We start from the raw sequence: 16,290 nt of genomic DNA on the forward strand, positions 1-16,290 counted from the left end.
CCCCAAGTCCCAAGAGGGGTTACAGAGGGGCCCAGGTGGGTGGTGTGCACATGGCTGAGGAAACCCTCCCTCAGGGAACCGTATTCATAATAGGATGTGAGCAAACATGCCTAGCTGTTGCTCTGAGGAAGACATTATAATACTGGACTGTGAGCAAACCTGTTCTCCTACCCAGAGGCTTGTAGTCATTGTATTTACTTGTATTCTCTATACAAACATACTCAGAAAGGTAGTCTGGAACGAAAGGGCAGTTAGTACTTCTGCTCATGACAACAGACACGCAGAAACAAGAGACGTGAAGATCATCTCCCAGTAGCACATTGTCTTCTAAAAAGTTATTTGTAATTCAAAACATATTTTCCTACAGAAATAATGATGGTGGTTTCTGGGCTTTCCAATAGAAATAATATTTAATAACAGATAAATAAATAAGAAATAATGATGGTGGTTTTGGGGCTTACCCGTAAAGGCATATAGACCATTATATTGCAGAGCTTGAGTGTTGGACCAACAGAAGCAGCTATAGTCTGTGGGGAGACTATTGGATACATGAGAAAAATTGAAGGGAGAGGTAAAGAGATTAACACCTATGAATCATCTGATATAGTTTAGTTGCTTTACATTTTATATTTCATTTTAGCTTTCAGCCAATACTATGAGAAACGATAATAATGTCCATCCTACATGTGACAAAGCCAAGACTCAGGAAGGTTAGGAAGTTGTTCAAAGCTAATAACGGTTGAGGTGGGATTTAAACCCAGGTCTGTCAGTCTCCAGAGTTGCCCCCACCCCCCATTACACGACATTTCCGCTTCCTGAATACAGGGCTCTCCCTGCTTGAGGTGAAGCTTACCTTGACTTTCTTCCTCCTTGAGTTCTGTGCCTTCTCCCTGTGCCCTCTAGCCCCTCTCCTTTACTTTCCATGGTGCCTCAGTCTTCCTTGAGGTCCCTCACTGGAAGACCCACCCCAAAATGCCCCTTGATTAAAAATTGCTTCCCACTCTTCATCACCTGCTATTGAAGTTTTCAGGTTCTTTTGGGTGGCTGAATTGAGTGCTCAGAGGAAAACAATTGGATGAAATTGATTCATTCACAGTTTGAGAATGATTGTCTCTTAACTATTTCAAAAGCAATTTTTTCGCCTTTGCCTATGCTTTTCTTCAGTGGAGAGCTGGTTCCAGAAGAGCCCTCACTGATGGGGCTACCGGACATGCGCTGTTTCCTGCAGTGCTGTTAGCAACTAAGCTGTGGACAAAAATCCTGTGAAGACCTGGCCATACTTCATTGAAATGTCATTAGTTTTTCTCTAATGCCCTTTTTCTGTTCCAGGATCTCATCCCAGATGTCATATTATATTTAGCGGTCATGTCTCCTTAGGCTTCTGTGGGCTGTACCGGTTTCTCAGACTTTCTTTGTTCTTGATGACCTTGACAGTTTGAGGAGTACTGGTCAGGTATTTTTTAGCATGCCCCTCAATTTGGGTTTGTCTAATGTCTTTCTCATGGGGTTACGGGGTTTTTTTTTTGGGAGGAGGACCACAGAGGCAAAGTACTATTCTCATCATATCATATATCATATTGTATCATATCATATCATATCATATCATATCATATCATATCATATCATATCATAGTACATACTGTCAACATGACATCACTATTGATGTTAATTAACCCTGATCTCTAGTTGAGAGAGTGTTTATCAGGTTTCTTCACTATAAAGTTTCTCCTCCACCCCCTTTCTGTACTGAACTCTTTGGAAGAAAGTCAGTAAGTGTAGCCTACATGTAAAGGGTGGGGAGTTATACTCCTCTTTCTTGAGGGGGAGCATCTACATCAATTATTTGAGGTTCTTCTGTATGGGAGATTTAAATTTTCTTACTTAAATCTTTGGGTATTTATTTATTATGTATTCAATCAGGTATTTATTTCAGTATTGACTCCTGAATATGTATTTTATATGTTGGGTTATAATATAGTACTACATCATTATTCTTATTTTTGCTCAAATTGTTCCAGTTTTGGCCGCGGGCATGCTTTCAGCTGACTCTTGCATCCCTTTGACATACTCCCATCATTTGGTTTTTTTGAGTATTTCCTTACTTTTCTACCACCACCAGATGCTCCTGACCCAGCCCTAGAATCAACCATTTCTCCAGTGACCCGGCCATATATAGCCACAATTTGTGTGAGAAATGTCTATAGTATGAGGGCATGCCTATACAGCATTCACCACTGTGAAAGGATAGAGAAAAAGTGAGAGTGATGGAAGTCTGTGGGGAGGGGAGCTTAGAGGTGGGTGGAGTGGAGACTTACTTTCCATGCACACCCTTGCTTTCTCTGAGTGTTGCTCCATGCACACACATTACCCCTTTAAAAGACAGGTTGAAGAGGAGAAGGGTAGGAAGTGGCTCTGGAGGGTGAATGGAAGGAATCTAGCGCTCACATGGTCTCCTTTGCATTGTCTACTTTGCTTTCCCTTCCTTTCTTTCTTCATTTCCTCCTTTAAGAGTATGTGCTGCATTCATTAAGTCCGTCTGTACTTGTGCAGCCACAGTGCAATGATGTGAAGACCATTTTTGAGGAGCTCCGTCCTAAAACTTCCCTTTTTGTTTAGGTGACCAAGTGGCCCCTAGGAAATCAAGGGCTGCTGTATGATCGGAGCTGGATGGTTGTGAACCACAATGGTGTGTGCCTGAGTCAGAAGCAGGAGCCCCGGCTGTGCCTGATCCAGCCCTTCATTGACCTGCAGCAGAAGATCATGGTCATCAGAGCCAAAGGTGTGAAAACTGGGTTCATTTTCACAATTCAACTGTCAAGAGTAGCTTTTATACTCCTATGAAGGTAAAATAATAGGTTTTCCTCTACCAAATATTAAAATAATCCTAAAGTAAGTCAAATGTTGTCTAAGAGAACACACCAAGTTCTTGCTCCTTGTGTTTTGAGAAATCTCAGGAGTGAGGTTAAAGATCTGACAAATCACTCAGAAATAAAGAAGTATAAAATTTAAAATTATGCCTTTTCACTTACATTCCCTTTATTTTAGTCACTTGTCATAATACATACTCAAGCTTTAATTCTTCCTTGTTGATTTTTTGTTATGAACTATCTAACATATATAAAAGTATAGATCAGGGCGCCTGGGTGGCTCAGTCGTTAAGCCTCTGCCTTCGGCTCAGGTCATGATCCCAGGGTCCTGGGATCGAGTCCCACATCAGGCTCCCTGCTCAGCAGGAAGCCTGCTTCTCCCTCTCCCACTCCCCCTGCTTGTGTTCCTGCTCTCGCTGTCTCTCTCTGTCCAATAAATAAATAAAATCTTTAAAAAAAAAAAAGTATAGATCAGCTCTGTCCAATGGAAATTTATGTGTTGATGGAAATGCGCAGTATGTATATTGTCCACATTGGTAGCCACTGGTTACATGTGGCTATTGAGCACACGAAACGTGGCTAGTGGGAAGTGCACAGATCAGTAGTGTTTTTGTATGTTCATGAGGTTGTGCAACCATCACCACTATCAACTTCAGAACATTTTCATCTCCATAAAAGAGAAACTTTGTAGCCATTAGTAGTCACTCCCCATCGCCGGCCTCATCTCTGACCCCTGGCAACCACTAATCGAATTTCTGTTTCTATAGATTTGCCTATTCTGGATGTTTTGTGTAGATGGAATCACGCGGTATGTGACTGGCTTCTTTCGCTTAGCACCATGTTTTCAAGGGTCATCTACAGTGGTGAATAATATTCCATTGCATGGATATATCATTTTGAAAAATCTATTTAGTAGTTGATGGATATTTAGATTGTTTCCACTTTTTGGCTATTAGAAATCATGCTGCTGTGAACATTTGTGTACAAGTACAAGTTTTTGTGTACAAGTTTTATGTGGCCATATATTTTCCATTCTCTTGGGTATGTACCTAGGAGTAGAATTGCTGGGTCATGTGGGAACTGTATGTTCAGCCTTTCCAAGGTGGCTGCAACGCCATTTTACATTCCCACCAGCAATGCACAGCGGTTCTCATTTCTCCACGTCCTCAACACCTGTTATTTTCTGTTGTTGTTTTTCAGTAGTCATTGCAGTGGGTGTGTAGAGGTACCCCTGCGGCTTTGATTCGCATTTCCTTAATAACTAATGATGTTGACTATCTTTTCTTGGGTTTATTGGTCATCTGTATATCTTCTTCAGAAAAATATTCAAATTCCTTGCTTATTTATTTTTGAATTATTGAGTTGTAAGAGTCCTTTCTGTATTCTGTATACAAGTCCCTTTTCAGATCAATGATTTTCAAATATTTTCTCTCATTGTATAAGTTGTCTTTTTATCTTCTTGATGGTTCCATTTTACTTTTGATCTGTCTGCCTGTATCACAATAATTGAAGTGAGTTTCCTGTATCCAGCATAGAGTTGGCTCATGCTTTTTTATCCACTTTGGCTATCTGTGTATTTTTATTGTGTCCTGTTGGAATTTTGATTGTAAAATCACATATTTTGTAGTCATATATTTGTAATCATATTTTGATTGTAATAACATATTAATTTCAAAAGAATTTATGTCATATAATGTTGAATCTTTTATTTATAATAGTGTCTCTCTCATTTGAGACTTCTTTAATTGCTCCAAATTTTAATATTTTCCTGAAACTTTTACACTTTTTTTATGTAATAGTTTTTTAAAATTACTGAATGAACTTATTTTTGAGAGGGAGAAAGAGAGAGAGAGAGAAAGCAGTGCAGAGCCTGACGCAGGGCTCAATTAATTGCACAACTCTGAGGTCATGACCTGAGCCAAAATCAAGAGTCAGACACTTAACCGACTGAACTGCCCAGGTGCCCTGCTACGTAATAGTTTATTGGAATATTTTTAATACTATCTTTTTTCTTTTTTTAAAGATTTTATTTTATTTTATTTTTTTTTTGAGAGAGAGAGAGAGATAGAGCACGAGCAGGGGAGAGAGGAAGAAGCAGGCTCCCCACGGAGCAGTAAGCCTGACATGGGGCTCCATCCCAGGATGAGCTGAAGGCAGATGCTTAACCTACTGAGCCACCCAGGCACCCCAATACTATCTTTTTTCTATTAAATATTTTAATTGGTTATTAATGAACATAGAAACACTATTGATTTTTGTATATTAATGTTTTCCCCTGTACTTTTTCTGAATTCCTGTTAGTTTTATTAATTGATCTGAAGATTTTCTCACATATTCTGTGTGAATAGGCATATCATCTTCTAATAATATTTTTCATATCTTTCTTTCTGATTTTTATTACTCTTCTTTCTTTTTCTTATCTTACTGCATTGTTTTAGCCTGCTTGTATAATGAAGCAGTGATGGAAGATATCCTTCTTTATTACTGATCTGAATAGAACGCTTTTAAAGTTTCAAAAATAAGAATGATGCTTACTGTAGGTTTTTGATAGATTTGTTTTACCAAGCTGAAATAGTTCTTTTCTTATTTAGTCAAATGATGACTAATAGTCAATTCTTATTGAATGCTTATTATGCATCTCTTGGTTATCATATTTTTTCTCTATAGTCTATTAGTGTGATGTCTTATAGTAGTAGATTGTTTAGTACTAAATTGTCCTTGGACTTTGGGGGGAAACACTACTTGGCAATGACTTTTTGATACATTGATGGATTTGGTTCACTAATGTTTTGTTTCGTATTTTTGTACCTATATATCAGTGAGATTGATACATCACCTCCTTTTTCTGTGCTTTTCTTATTTAAGTTCAGGTATCCAGGATATTAACATACAAAAAGAACTGAGTAGATTGTTTCTCTTTCTTTCTATTCTCTGAAGCATAAAAATATGTATCATGATTATGTAGGGTTTATCTCAGAATGTAAAGAATGGGCGAGAGAAAGAAAACAAATACCTAATAACTTCTGCTCCAAATTAGCAGCACTTTGTGAGGTGGTGTGATGTCCCCTCCCACCATGGATCAGATATTCTGCCCACTTGCAGGGGACTCCCACATTGTGGGTGGGGTAAGGGCATCCTTTGGCAATGCATGACAATACAAATTGAATAATAAACAATAAAACAAGACATTATAATGGTTTCATGTGTGTGACTTGTCACTCCCAAAGATTTTAGGCATCTTGAGTCCAGAGGTCAGGCTCTTTTATTTCTCTGTATCTCTGAGCTGAGCGCAGGGCTTAGTACATATGGAAAGAACTCACGTCCCATGAAATTTGTTGGGGGCCCTTGAGTTCAATTCATGCATGGATCCCAGATTTTGTCGCCTTAACCAAAGGCCTGCAATGACCTTCAGAAGGCCACTGAGGGCCAAAGATCCTGAGGGATTTATTTAGAGCCTTGTGTCAGGAGAGAAAGAGGCTGAGTACAGGCCCCCCACTGGCTGCCCAGGGAGTGCCCGTGTCCACATGCTGTCCTCCCTGCTCTGGTTACTTCCTCATAACCAGTGTTCCAAGCTCATTTTACTGCTCTCCCCTGTGGGTGCATAACTCGCACTGTGCCGTTCTTCCATGCACACCCTTTTGACACGGCAGTCTGTGATTACTCAGCACAGCACATTCCTTCTCCAAACTTTGGGAACATTCTGGATTAGTTCTTCTTCTGGCTTTCCCCACACAGGGACAAGAGTATGGAACTGGCTGTGCATGTGTAAGGTGCAGAGGAGCAGGAACACAGTTCATGGAATACTTAGTACTCAAATTGTTGCATCTCTGTCTTTGTCGTGGTGAAAGCCCTGTGGTGATGGGCAGGGTGTGAGCAGCAGGCATGATCCAAAGCTGGTGATATGCCCATTTGTTATGCTCTGTGTGATGAAGAAGGACTGGGATGGGCAGGGATGCAGGTGTGCATGACATGCACTTGCCTGAGGGACAGGTTGGGTCATGCCGGTGAGCAGCGTGACTGGCAGCAGTGCTGAGAGGGCCGGACGGCACAGGCGGGTCACACAGGAGGAGCTCCTGCTTCTCGTGTCCACAGAGTAGGGGCCGCCACACAGTCAACTCAGGTGTCTTGGCTTCAGGCCTTTCCCTGGACTCTTAAGAACTCACAGAGGACAAGGACTGCAGAGTAGCAGACCGCCTCGGCAGTTCCAGCCTTTACCAAAGGTCTTTCACTCCTTAATGGCATTGGATCAGTTTCCTCTTGTTTCATCCATGTTATTTCACTCTGATTTTATTTAAAGAATAAATAGCACTTTAGCTGGGTAATGGGTACATGAGTGTTAACTATTATTATTCTTTAAACTGTTACATACATATGCTATATACTCCTTCATACTTACGAAATGCATAACAATTAAAGAAAAAAGAGTTTCCCAGCCCCACTGACATAGTAACAGTTTTATTCCTATCTATCTATCTATCTATCTATCTAGATAATGATGATAGGCACAGGAGTCCAGTTTGATGCTCCCTCCCAGGGGCTTTTGAGAATTAACACTCTATGCAGATATTTTTACAGAATGAGCCTTCATGCCTGCCTATTTCTAAAGGACTTAAGGTAGCTTAGAAAACAATGACCTTGGGATGTGGAGTTGTTCAGAGGTAGAGAAATCTTTTTAGGGATTTACAGTGTTCCAGCTACTGTGGGTGCAACTGCTCAAGTGCAGCCTTCTTTGAGAAGGCTCTTTGATGTTCATGCTGTTGGTGGTCGTGATCATGCAAAAGAGAATCTCTGTGTTATAAAGAGATTTCGAAGATCTGGCCAATTATTTGATCCAGCCAACTTCCGGGGTCATTACAATTCTTGTATATTTCATGATAATGGACTTTCATTTAAATAGTTGTTCTTTTTGCCTGATGATAAATCTGTCTCTAACCTTTGTTCATTAGGGATGGAGCCTATAGAGGTGCCTCTTGAGGAAGATGGTGAACAGGCTCAGATTTGCCAAAGCAAGGTCTGTGCGGACAGGTGAGACTCTGCAGCAGGTGAAAATCTCAGATCTGTCTGCAGGTGGCACAGAGGGGGAAGAGAGCAATGCCCTGTAGATTGGTCCTCCGCTGCACCCCCCATCCAGTCAGCTGCTCCTTACCCCTCATGAACTCCACTCTGATCACACTGCCCCTCGCTGTTCTTCAAACCTACCAAACATGCTCTTTCCTCAGGATGCCAGCATAGACAGAAATGTAGCCATTTAGGGATACCTGCTGTTTTTTATGAGGCTCATTCCTGGTTGTACATTTCATTTAGCTGCATTTGAGAGAAATGCTATTTTCTGGCTCATAAAGAGGTAGCTAGGCATCTTCTGCTCAGAACCATAAGTGCTCTGATTGATGAGAATGGACTTCCATTCAATCTCTCAAAGCATTGGAGAGAAAGTGCAACTAAATGAGGTTTCATTCTACACTTCCCTTTCCAGACACAGATAGGCAGCTCTTTGATCCAGTAAAAATTGAGGATATGACACGTTTTCCATTCTATCTATCTTGTGATCCCAATGTAGGTTATTAGCAATTTTGCATTATAAATTCTGGTGATGTGTAGATTTTAGAACAATTTTTTAAAAAAATTTAAATGCTTTAGATTATATTTAAAAACTCTCTAAGATTGCAGAGTTAAAAAAGATCTGGATCAATAAATCTACTTCTATTGGTAACTTGAAGGCATAGCATTCTTTTCACAAACCAAACCCATTATTCCATGTGGTCTGGCCATGAGGGAAAATATTAGTCAGGCCCATAGTAAAAATCCTGAACATATGTCTGGGTTCAAGGGCTTCTTAAAGCAAAGTACCGCTCTGGAAGCTCTCAAATTCTAAGCTCTCTGGTATTAGTGGCAAAAAATAATATAAACAAGGATTTTCAAATGAACTTCCAAAGCTTTCTATCTGATCTGAAAGCTTTGCACAAGCCCCAGCCCTCAGGTCTCCCCTGCGTTGGCCATCTCCCTGCAGCTTCCTGAGGACGTTTTCACTGTAGGCTTCTCTCCCTGGGATGCAGTATCATATTACGTTATATTTATTACATTGTATTATTTTGCAATCTAACTTTTTTGCTATTTAGATTATTATTTAAAGGAATACTAAATAACATTCACTCCTCTCCTTTTTTTCTCTCCTTCAGGGTAAATACTTATAATTGTGGAGAAAAAATTTCGAGCTGGTTGTCAAGGTTTTTTGGCCGTCCGTGTCAATTGATAAAACAAAGTTCAGACTTCCAAAGAAGTGCAAAGAGACGGGGCAAAGGTATCACATTTGGGGTTGGTTCTTTGGGGACAGGGACTTGGGTTTACCCTGGCGTACACCCAAATCAGCCCATGGAATGGATTTACAGGGCGACTTGCTCATGCGCAGAAAGCAGGGTGGTCTGCAGGACCCACGTGTGGTCTCCAGAATGACCCCGAGGAGATGGAGGTGGGCTTCCAGCCAGCTGCCCCGCCTCTGACAAGCACTCTCAGTCCTCCCTGTTTCGGAGCACAGTTTCACTGGGTTACATAAAATCGTCGGTAACTTGCCATGTCCTCAAATTGTATGAGGGAACAAGAAAACCCAGGTTCTAGTCTCGGCTCTGCCACATGGCGGTGAGAGCTTGGCAGACCTTGAGCCTCGTGGTGCCTCGATTGGTGTAGACCTCAACTCCTTCGACTTGTAAAAGTGCTCGGAGTTTTTCCTGCCAGAGCTATTGTTAGCTGAAGTGAGACAGCAGAGAAGAAAGTACCTGAAAGTTAATGGTACCACATGGGAAGAAGAGATCATTTTGGGGTGTCTGCTCATGCGTCACCCTCTCAGAGAAACCTTGCTTGACGGCTCTCCTTAGAAACAGAACCTCTTCAGTTCATTCCTGTTTTATTTTTCTGTGTGGTACTTTTCCCATCAGAGAGGCCACGCATTTTACTCAGTTTTTCTGTTTATGAGATTGTGATAGATTGTAAACTCTGAGAGGACAGGGATTTTTGTATGCTTTGTTCAGTGCTGCATCCCTGGTGCTCAGAACAGCATTGGGCACATAGTAGTTGATCAATAAATACTAGATGACTGAATGGATGAATGAGTCATTGCCACATTATTGATCTGTGTAGGGATGACCTGGCTTAGGGATTAGCACGCAGAGAGACTGGCTTATAAATCCGAGAGTAGCATTTTGACAGTATGGGGACCAGTGACTGGATCAAGGGATTACCTGCACAGGTGAACTTATGAATCCCTGAAAATGTATGGTAGAGAGAGGATTCAAAGGATGTAATAATCTACTTGCACTTTTAGAAGTGTTGGCAATTTGTCATGTCAGAATCTGTTCAATAATTTGAGTTGTTATGTGATGGAGAAGGGGAAAAATATATGCTCAGCTAATTGAGGAGATGAACTTGGTGGTGTTTGGGCACGGGTGAGCTTAGAGACATGATGAAAGAGGAGAGAGAAATGGGCAATTCTATGAGTAGGGACATGCAAGGAGTGGGGCTCGACAAGACCAGGGCCACCATAGAAATGAGCTGATAGAATTAGCTCTGATCATTCCTAGTGCCTCCTGTCTACCTGGGGCTCAACTGGGTCTTCAGGAGGCTGGCTAAGATTTTGAAGCAATGGTTGTGGTCCTTCGAGATCTAAGTTCAGTGGCAACGGCTTACCAGTAGACACTGGCACTAACGTAAAGGTCACAGTAAAGGTCTATGCAAAGGGTCTGGGTGTGGGGGAGGCATCCTCTACACCTGGAGTGAGTCACGGAGGGCTTCAGGGAGGAAGTAACTTTGGAGGTGCATCTTAACGTTAAGACAAGAGTTTTCTAGGCAGAGAGAGGCAGGAAGTTTAGTTGGGAGCAGAATTGCAGGGTTTGGCATTTCATGGGCCCAGAGCAGGGCTTAGGAAGGGTTGAATGTGGGTAGGGGCACCCTGGGGCAGAGCTGGGGAGAAGAAATGAATGTTTGGCTGAGGAGGCAGTGAGTACCATCTTGTGGTTGGGGGCACTCATTGAAGAACTCTAAGCTGAGGAGTTTTGTGATGCCACATGTGTTAGAAAGACACTCTTGGCGCGGTGTGGAGGCTGCATCACAGAGGGAGGTGGGGGGTACAGGGCAGGAGGCGAGGCTGGAGGTGGCAGCGACTGTCCTAGTGGGAGATGGGGACCTGGGTAAGGCAAAGGGAGGTGCCGGGGATGGTCTGTCTCCTGCATGATACAGTGCCAGAGAGTGTCACCTTGAGAATATTACACCTCACAGATGCCATTTATGGTAGAGAGGTCTCTGATGGGCTAGGCCACTGGTCTTTGAACATTTTTAGGTTGGTGCACCTGAGAGCAGCTTTTTTAGAGTTACACTACCTCCTTGTACATTTTTTGGTTGTCATCTAAACTGGCCAGTGGAATCTCAATATTTAGTGGTTTGATTCTCAAGAGTATTCATTAAAATATACATATATGTATATGTATGGGCAAACTGCCTTTTAATGGTCAGAAATTTTATTTTTCTTTTTCCCCTTCAACTTATATTTCCATTCCACTTCCTTGACAGCATTTTATTTTAGTGTTATATATTTCATGCTTGAAAATCTTTCCTTGGCACACCTGGGTGGCTTAGATGGTTAAGCATCTGCCTTCAGCTCAGGTCATGATCTCAGGGTCCTGGGATTGGAGCCCCGCAGTGGGCTCCCTGCTCGGCGAGGAGTCTGCTTCTCCCTCTCCCACTCCCACTGCTTGTGCGCTCTGGCTCTCTCTGTCAAATAAGTAAATAAAATCTTAAAAAAAAAAGAAAATCTTTCCTTGATCACTCTGTCATAGTTATCTGAAACTACAATTATATATAAATTGAAATGTATACACATTTTTCAAGTTTACTGTGACCATAAGAGTCTACATGTTAGGAGATATTTTCTAGGTTGAGTTTTTAATAGTACACAGTTTATCAAAGCAACACAAGTATTATAAATTTTGAAAAATAGTTAATAAACATAAAGAGAAAACATTGTTGAAAATGAATCTCTTAATGAGATGCCTGGGCGATCCTCCCCCCACCATTTATTCCCATGTCCCTGAATGACTGTCACCTGTGGCCAGAAAAGCTGGTGCTCAGCACTGATTCTTCTCTGGAAAACCTTATTTAAGTCAAATAAAAAGCTGGGGATGAAAGGAATTTGGTGAACGCACTGTCACTCAAACCTTCCTTCTGAGGCACATGATTAAAGCACAGGAATCTCACATTATGATGACTCGAATCATCTGTCTCTTGGCCACTTAATTAGGTTGGGCAGTTCTGTGTATAGAGTGAGGAATGGGAACCCATCTGACCTGTAGGAGGCTCATTCACTCACTCTGCTTTAGAGGCTTTATTTTCTCAGCACAGACCCCAGGGCTTTGAATGGAGCTTTTGTTTTCCACTCGGGAGAGGTTTAGCCCCCAGTGGCAATGCGCCTTAGAGAGGTGAGTGAGCCTTTCTCTGTGAAGTTCGAGAAGGGCCTTTGCGGAGGGGGCTGGGATTCCAGTTCCCTTCCCTGACGCAGCCATTTTAGCAAAGAAGACCTATGGAAGTAGAGGGTCTTGAAAGCAATTCTCTCTCTCTCTCTCTTTTTCATTCTTTTATTTATTTATTGGCACAAAATTTCTTATTTTATTACCTTTTTAAAAATTTAATTTAATTTTATTATGTTATGTTAGTCACCATACATCATTAGTTTTTGATGTAGTGTTCCATGATTCATTGTTTGCGTATAAGACCCAGTGCTCCATGCAGTACATGCCCTCCTTAATACCCATCACTGGGCTAACCCATCCCCCACCCTCCTCCCCTCTAAAACCCTCAGTTTGTTTCTCAGAGTCCATAGTCTCTCATGGTTGGTCTCCCGCTCCGATTTCCCCCTCTTCATTTTTCCCTTCCTTCTCTTAATGTCCTCCATGGTATTCCTCATGTTCCACAAATAAGTGAAACCGTATGATAATTGACTTTCTCGGCTTGAGTTATTTCACTTAGCATAATCTCCTCCAGTCCCATCCATGTCGATGTAAAAGTTTCTCTTGAAAGTGTCCATTCTTGTGTACTTTGGGTTCCACGAACTTGGTTTGGAGAGGGCTAACTTGGCCTTGGCCCAGCAGACCTTTTTTCTCAACATCTCGTTAAAGATAGTGATGGCCAGCCAACAAATGGTTGACAGAAGCTGCTAGCGGTTCTGGGCACACTTGATACTTTCTTTTATGAGTTTTTAGTTTGTTTTCCTTCCACTAGTTCTAAAACTTGTATTCTTTTTTTCTTTTTTTAAGATTTATTTATTTATTTGAGAGAGAGAGAGAGAGAGCGAGTGCCTGGGTTGGGGGGAGGGGCAGAGGGAGAGAGAGAGAATCTCAAGCTGACTCCGCGCTGAGAGCCTGCTGTGGGGCTCAATCTCACGACCCCGAAGCCCCTCTTTTGACTATTTTGGGGAAGTCCCCCATCCCCACCTCCCTCCCATTTCTCTTCTAAATGTTGTCTCCAGGTTTTTTTTGTTGGACCAATTTCACTTCACTATTTTATTTTTTTTTTCCCAGATTATTAACAGAGTATTCTAGGAGCTCTTTTTCTTTCTGTGTCTGGGAGATTTGGGCCATGCTTACAATGTTTTTATTAGTTCCAGGACACCATTTTTCCCTTGTAGAAATAGTCTCTTCTTTTTAAAAATGCAAGCTAATGGAAGCATGATTCATTTGCATTCCGAGAAAGCAACTCTTCTTTTTAAATTTATTTAAACTTTTTATTGAAGTATAAGTGACGTATAATATTATATTAGTTTCAGATGTACAACATAATGACTTGATATTTGTATATATTGAGAAACAATCACCACAATAAGTCTGGTTAACATCTGTCACTGTATATAGTTACACATTTTTTTCTTGTGATGAGAACTTTTAAGATTTACTCTCTTAGCAACTTTCGAATATGCAGTACGGTGTTATTAACTACAGCCACCATGGTGTACATTGTATCCCTATGATGTATTTATTTTATAACTAGAAGCTTGTATGTTTTGACTCTCTCCACCCATCTTGCCCACCCCCACTCCCTGCCTCTGCTAACAACCAATCTGTTCTCTGTATCTATGAGCTTGTTTTTTGTTTGTTTCAGATTCCACATACAAGTGAACTCATATGGCGTCTCTGTCTGACTTATTTCATTTAGCATAATGCCCTCAGAGTCCATCGATGTTGTCACAAATGGCAAGATTTCATTTATTTTATTTATTCATTCATTTTAGAGAGAGAGAGAGAGTGCATGCAGGAGAAGGAGCAGAGGAGGAGGGAGAGACCCTCTAGCAGAGAGGTGCAGGGCTCCGTCTCATGACACTGAGATCATGACCTGAGCCGAAACCAAGAGTCAGACGCTTAACCAACTGTGCCACCCAAGTGCCCCAATATTTCATTCTTTTTCATGGCTGAACGTATACATATATATATATATATGTATATGTGTTTGTCATATCTTCTTTGTCCATTCATCCATTGATGGATACTTAGATTGTTTAAAATACTCCATCACTTTTAGATCAGCCTGTGGGTACGGCAGCCTTCCTTTCTCTGGTGAATGAAGCACAGTATTTGCTGATAAACAGATCCAGTGTTTTGGAGCTCCAGCAGCAATTAAATGCCAGGTAAGATCCTTTGCCTTGGGAATAGCAGACAGGTATAACCACTTGACTCTGGCAGTGAGCCATGGAGTCCATGGAGTAGACTGGGGAGTCACGGAGTCCAGATGAGAGACTGAGGCCCTGGGAAGTTACAAAGCCCTGAGGTCCAGTTCCCACGTCTCTCTTGATGCCTTCATGATGCTTAGGCAACCCCAACTCTCATTTTTAAATCATTCTATTTTTAACATTTGCTTTAATTGAATTGAACTTGACCCAGTTTTGTTGCCCACCCTCCCACCACCCCCTGTCCCCTAGGAGCCTTGCCTACTTGCACAGTCAATTTTGAGTGAAAAGAAGAATGGTTATGAAAGCTTTTAGAGTTGTAGCTACAGATATTTTTTGTTTGTATCATCAGACAGAACTGGTACCGCTGCTTGCCTGTTCCCACCCAGTGTTTTGTAAGGGCCCTGACATATTAGCAGGTCAGCTTTAGAAAGGATTCGCTCAACCCCCTTCATTGTTCTTTAGAGGAAATTGAAGTACCAAGGTAATCAGACCATCAGGGCAAAGAAAAGTCACCCCGTTTTTACATGAGAGCTGGGACTGGCTACTCATCCCTAGTCCACAGGCCAGGAGGGGGTGCACGCGCCTGTCACCATGAGCCGGGGATCCTATGACTCTCACATGCCATGTGGTACTGGGTATGAGTATGTGTGCATACTCACAAACATCTACAAATATAGCTTAATGAAAGTGACAAAGATGGACTGTTTGTAGTAATTCCTGTTTATAGTCATTGGCAAAACCACGCAACAGAGTTCCCTGGCCATGGCCCAGCTCGCCCTCCTTGGTACATAAGTTCGATGCAGCTGCAGGGTCCCTGGGTGTTCACTGAGCTGTCAAGGCACCGTGACACTCCTCCTCAGGTCCCCAGAGCCCTGGAGAGAGCAGGGCAGTGGTCGTCTGGGATTCTTGGTGTGCAAAACTAGGAGGTGGAGACAGGCTTGCTGCAGTCCTGGTTCCTACCAGTAGGGGACCATGGTTCCTACCAGCTGGTTGAAGGCAGGGCTGAGGAGCAGGGAGGAGATGGGACAGGGGTACGAGGACCAGCCTGGGCCTAGTGCCCGGGAGGGTCGCTGGGGGCTCCGGTTGGTCTGTCTCTGTTCTACTTTCAAATTTGATGGACTCAATAATGCATATGCTGATCACGATAGCTTTTGAACATAAAATTTTTCTTTTTACACAGCACAAAAGAAGGGTTTGTAACCTCAAAGGTAATCCAGAATCAAAGGATTTTAGGACTGGGAAGTGCCAGCCCTTGCGTTTCAGATGAGGAAATCGTCATTCTCGTCGGTCATGGGAGTTGCACATAGTGGCAAAGCTAGACATGGTTCTCCCTGCTCCTGGCTTTTTTTTTGCTCCTGGCTTTTCACACACCATTCCCTGCTTGGAAGGGGATGGGGATATAGCCTTAGCCTCCACCAGAGCCTTACACGTCTATTTCCAGGGAAAATTCCAGTCATACTTAAGAATCTCCCCTCCAACTTAAAAATTTTTTCTTGTTGAAGCCCAAGAAAGCACAAAAATCATAAGTCCGTAGCTCAGTGAATTTTTACAAATGTATATGCCCACGTAACCACCCCCCAGATCAAGTAGAGAACATTTCTAGTAAACCAGAAACCTTCCTCATATCCCCTCTTAGTCAGCCCTACCGACGATCACCACTACCCTGGCTTCGTTCACCATACATAGTTTCACCTGTTCTTGAACGCTGTATAATGGGATCAT

At 42.1% G+C, this 16,290-nt stretch overlaps 1 protein-coding gene across 2 annotated transcripts in view; it reads left to right on the forward strand.

Annotated features, from left to right (window-relative positions):
• MOCOS (molybdenum cofactor sulfurase) overlaps window positions 1–16,290 on the forward strand; it is a 57,984-nt gene that overhangs the window by 25,170 nt on the left and 16,524 nt on the right. For both annotated transcript variants that reach the window (XM_027577116.1, XM_027577115.2), the window contains exons 9-12: window positions 2,617–2,779; window positions 7,814–7,892; window positions 9,044–9,165; window positions 14,421–14,526. In XM_027577116.1, coding sequence (XP_027432917.1) covers window positions 2,617–2,779; window positions 7,814–7,892; window positions 9,044–9,165; window positions 14,421–14,526 — 470 coding nt within the window. The remainder of the gene's footprint in view (window positions 1–2,616; window positions 2,780–7,813; window positions 7,893–9,043; window positions 9,166–14,420; window positions 14,527–16,290) is intronic.

The sequence above is a fragment of the Zalophus californianus genome, chromosome 14, assembly GCF_009762305.2.
Source record: "Zalophus californianus isolate mZalCal1 chromosome 14, mZalCal1.pri.v2, whole genome shotgun sequence".
NCBI lineage: Eukaryota > Metazoa > Chordata > Mammalia > Carnivora > Otariidae > Zalophus > Zalophus californianus.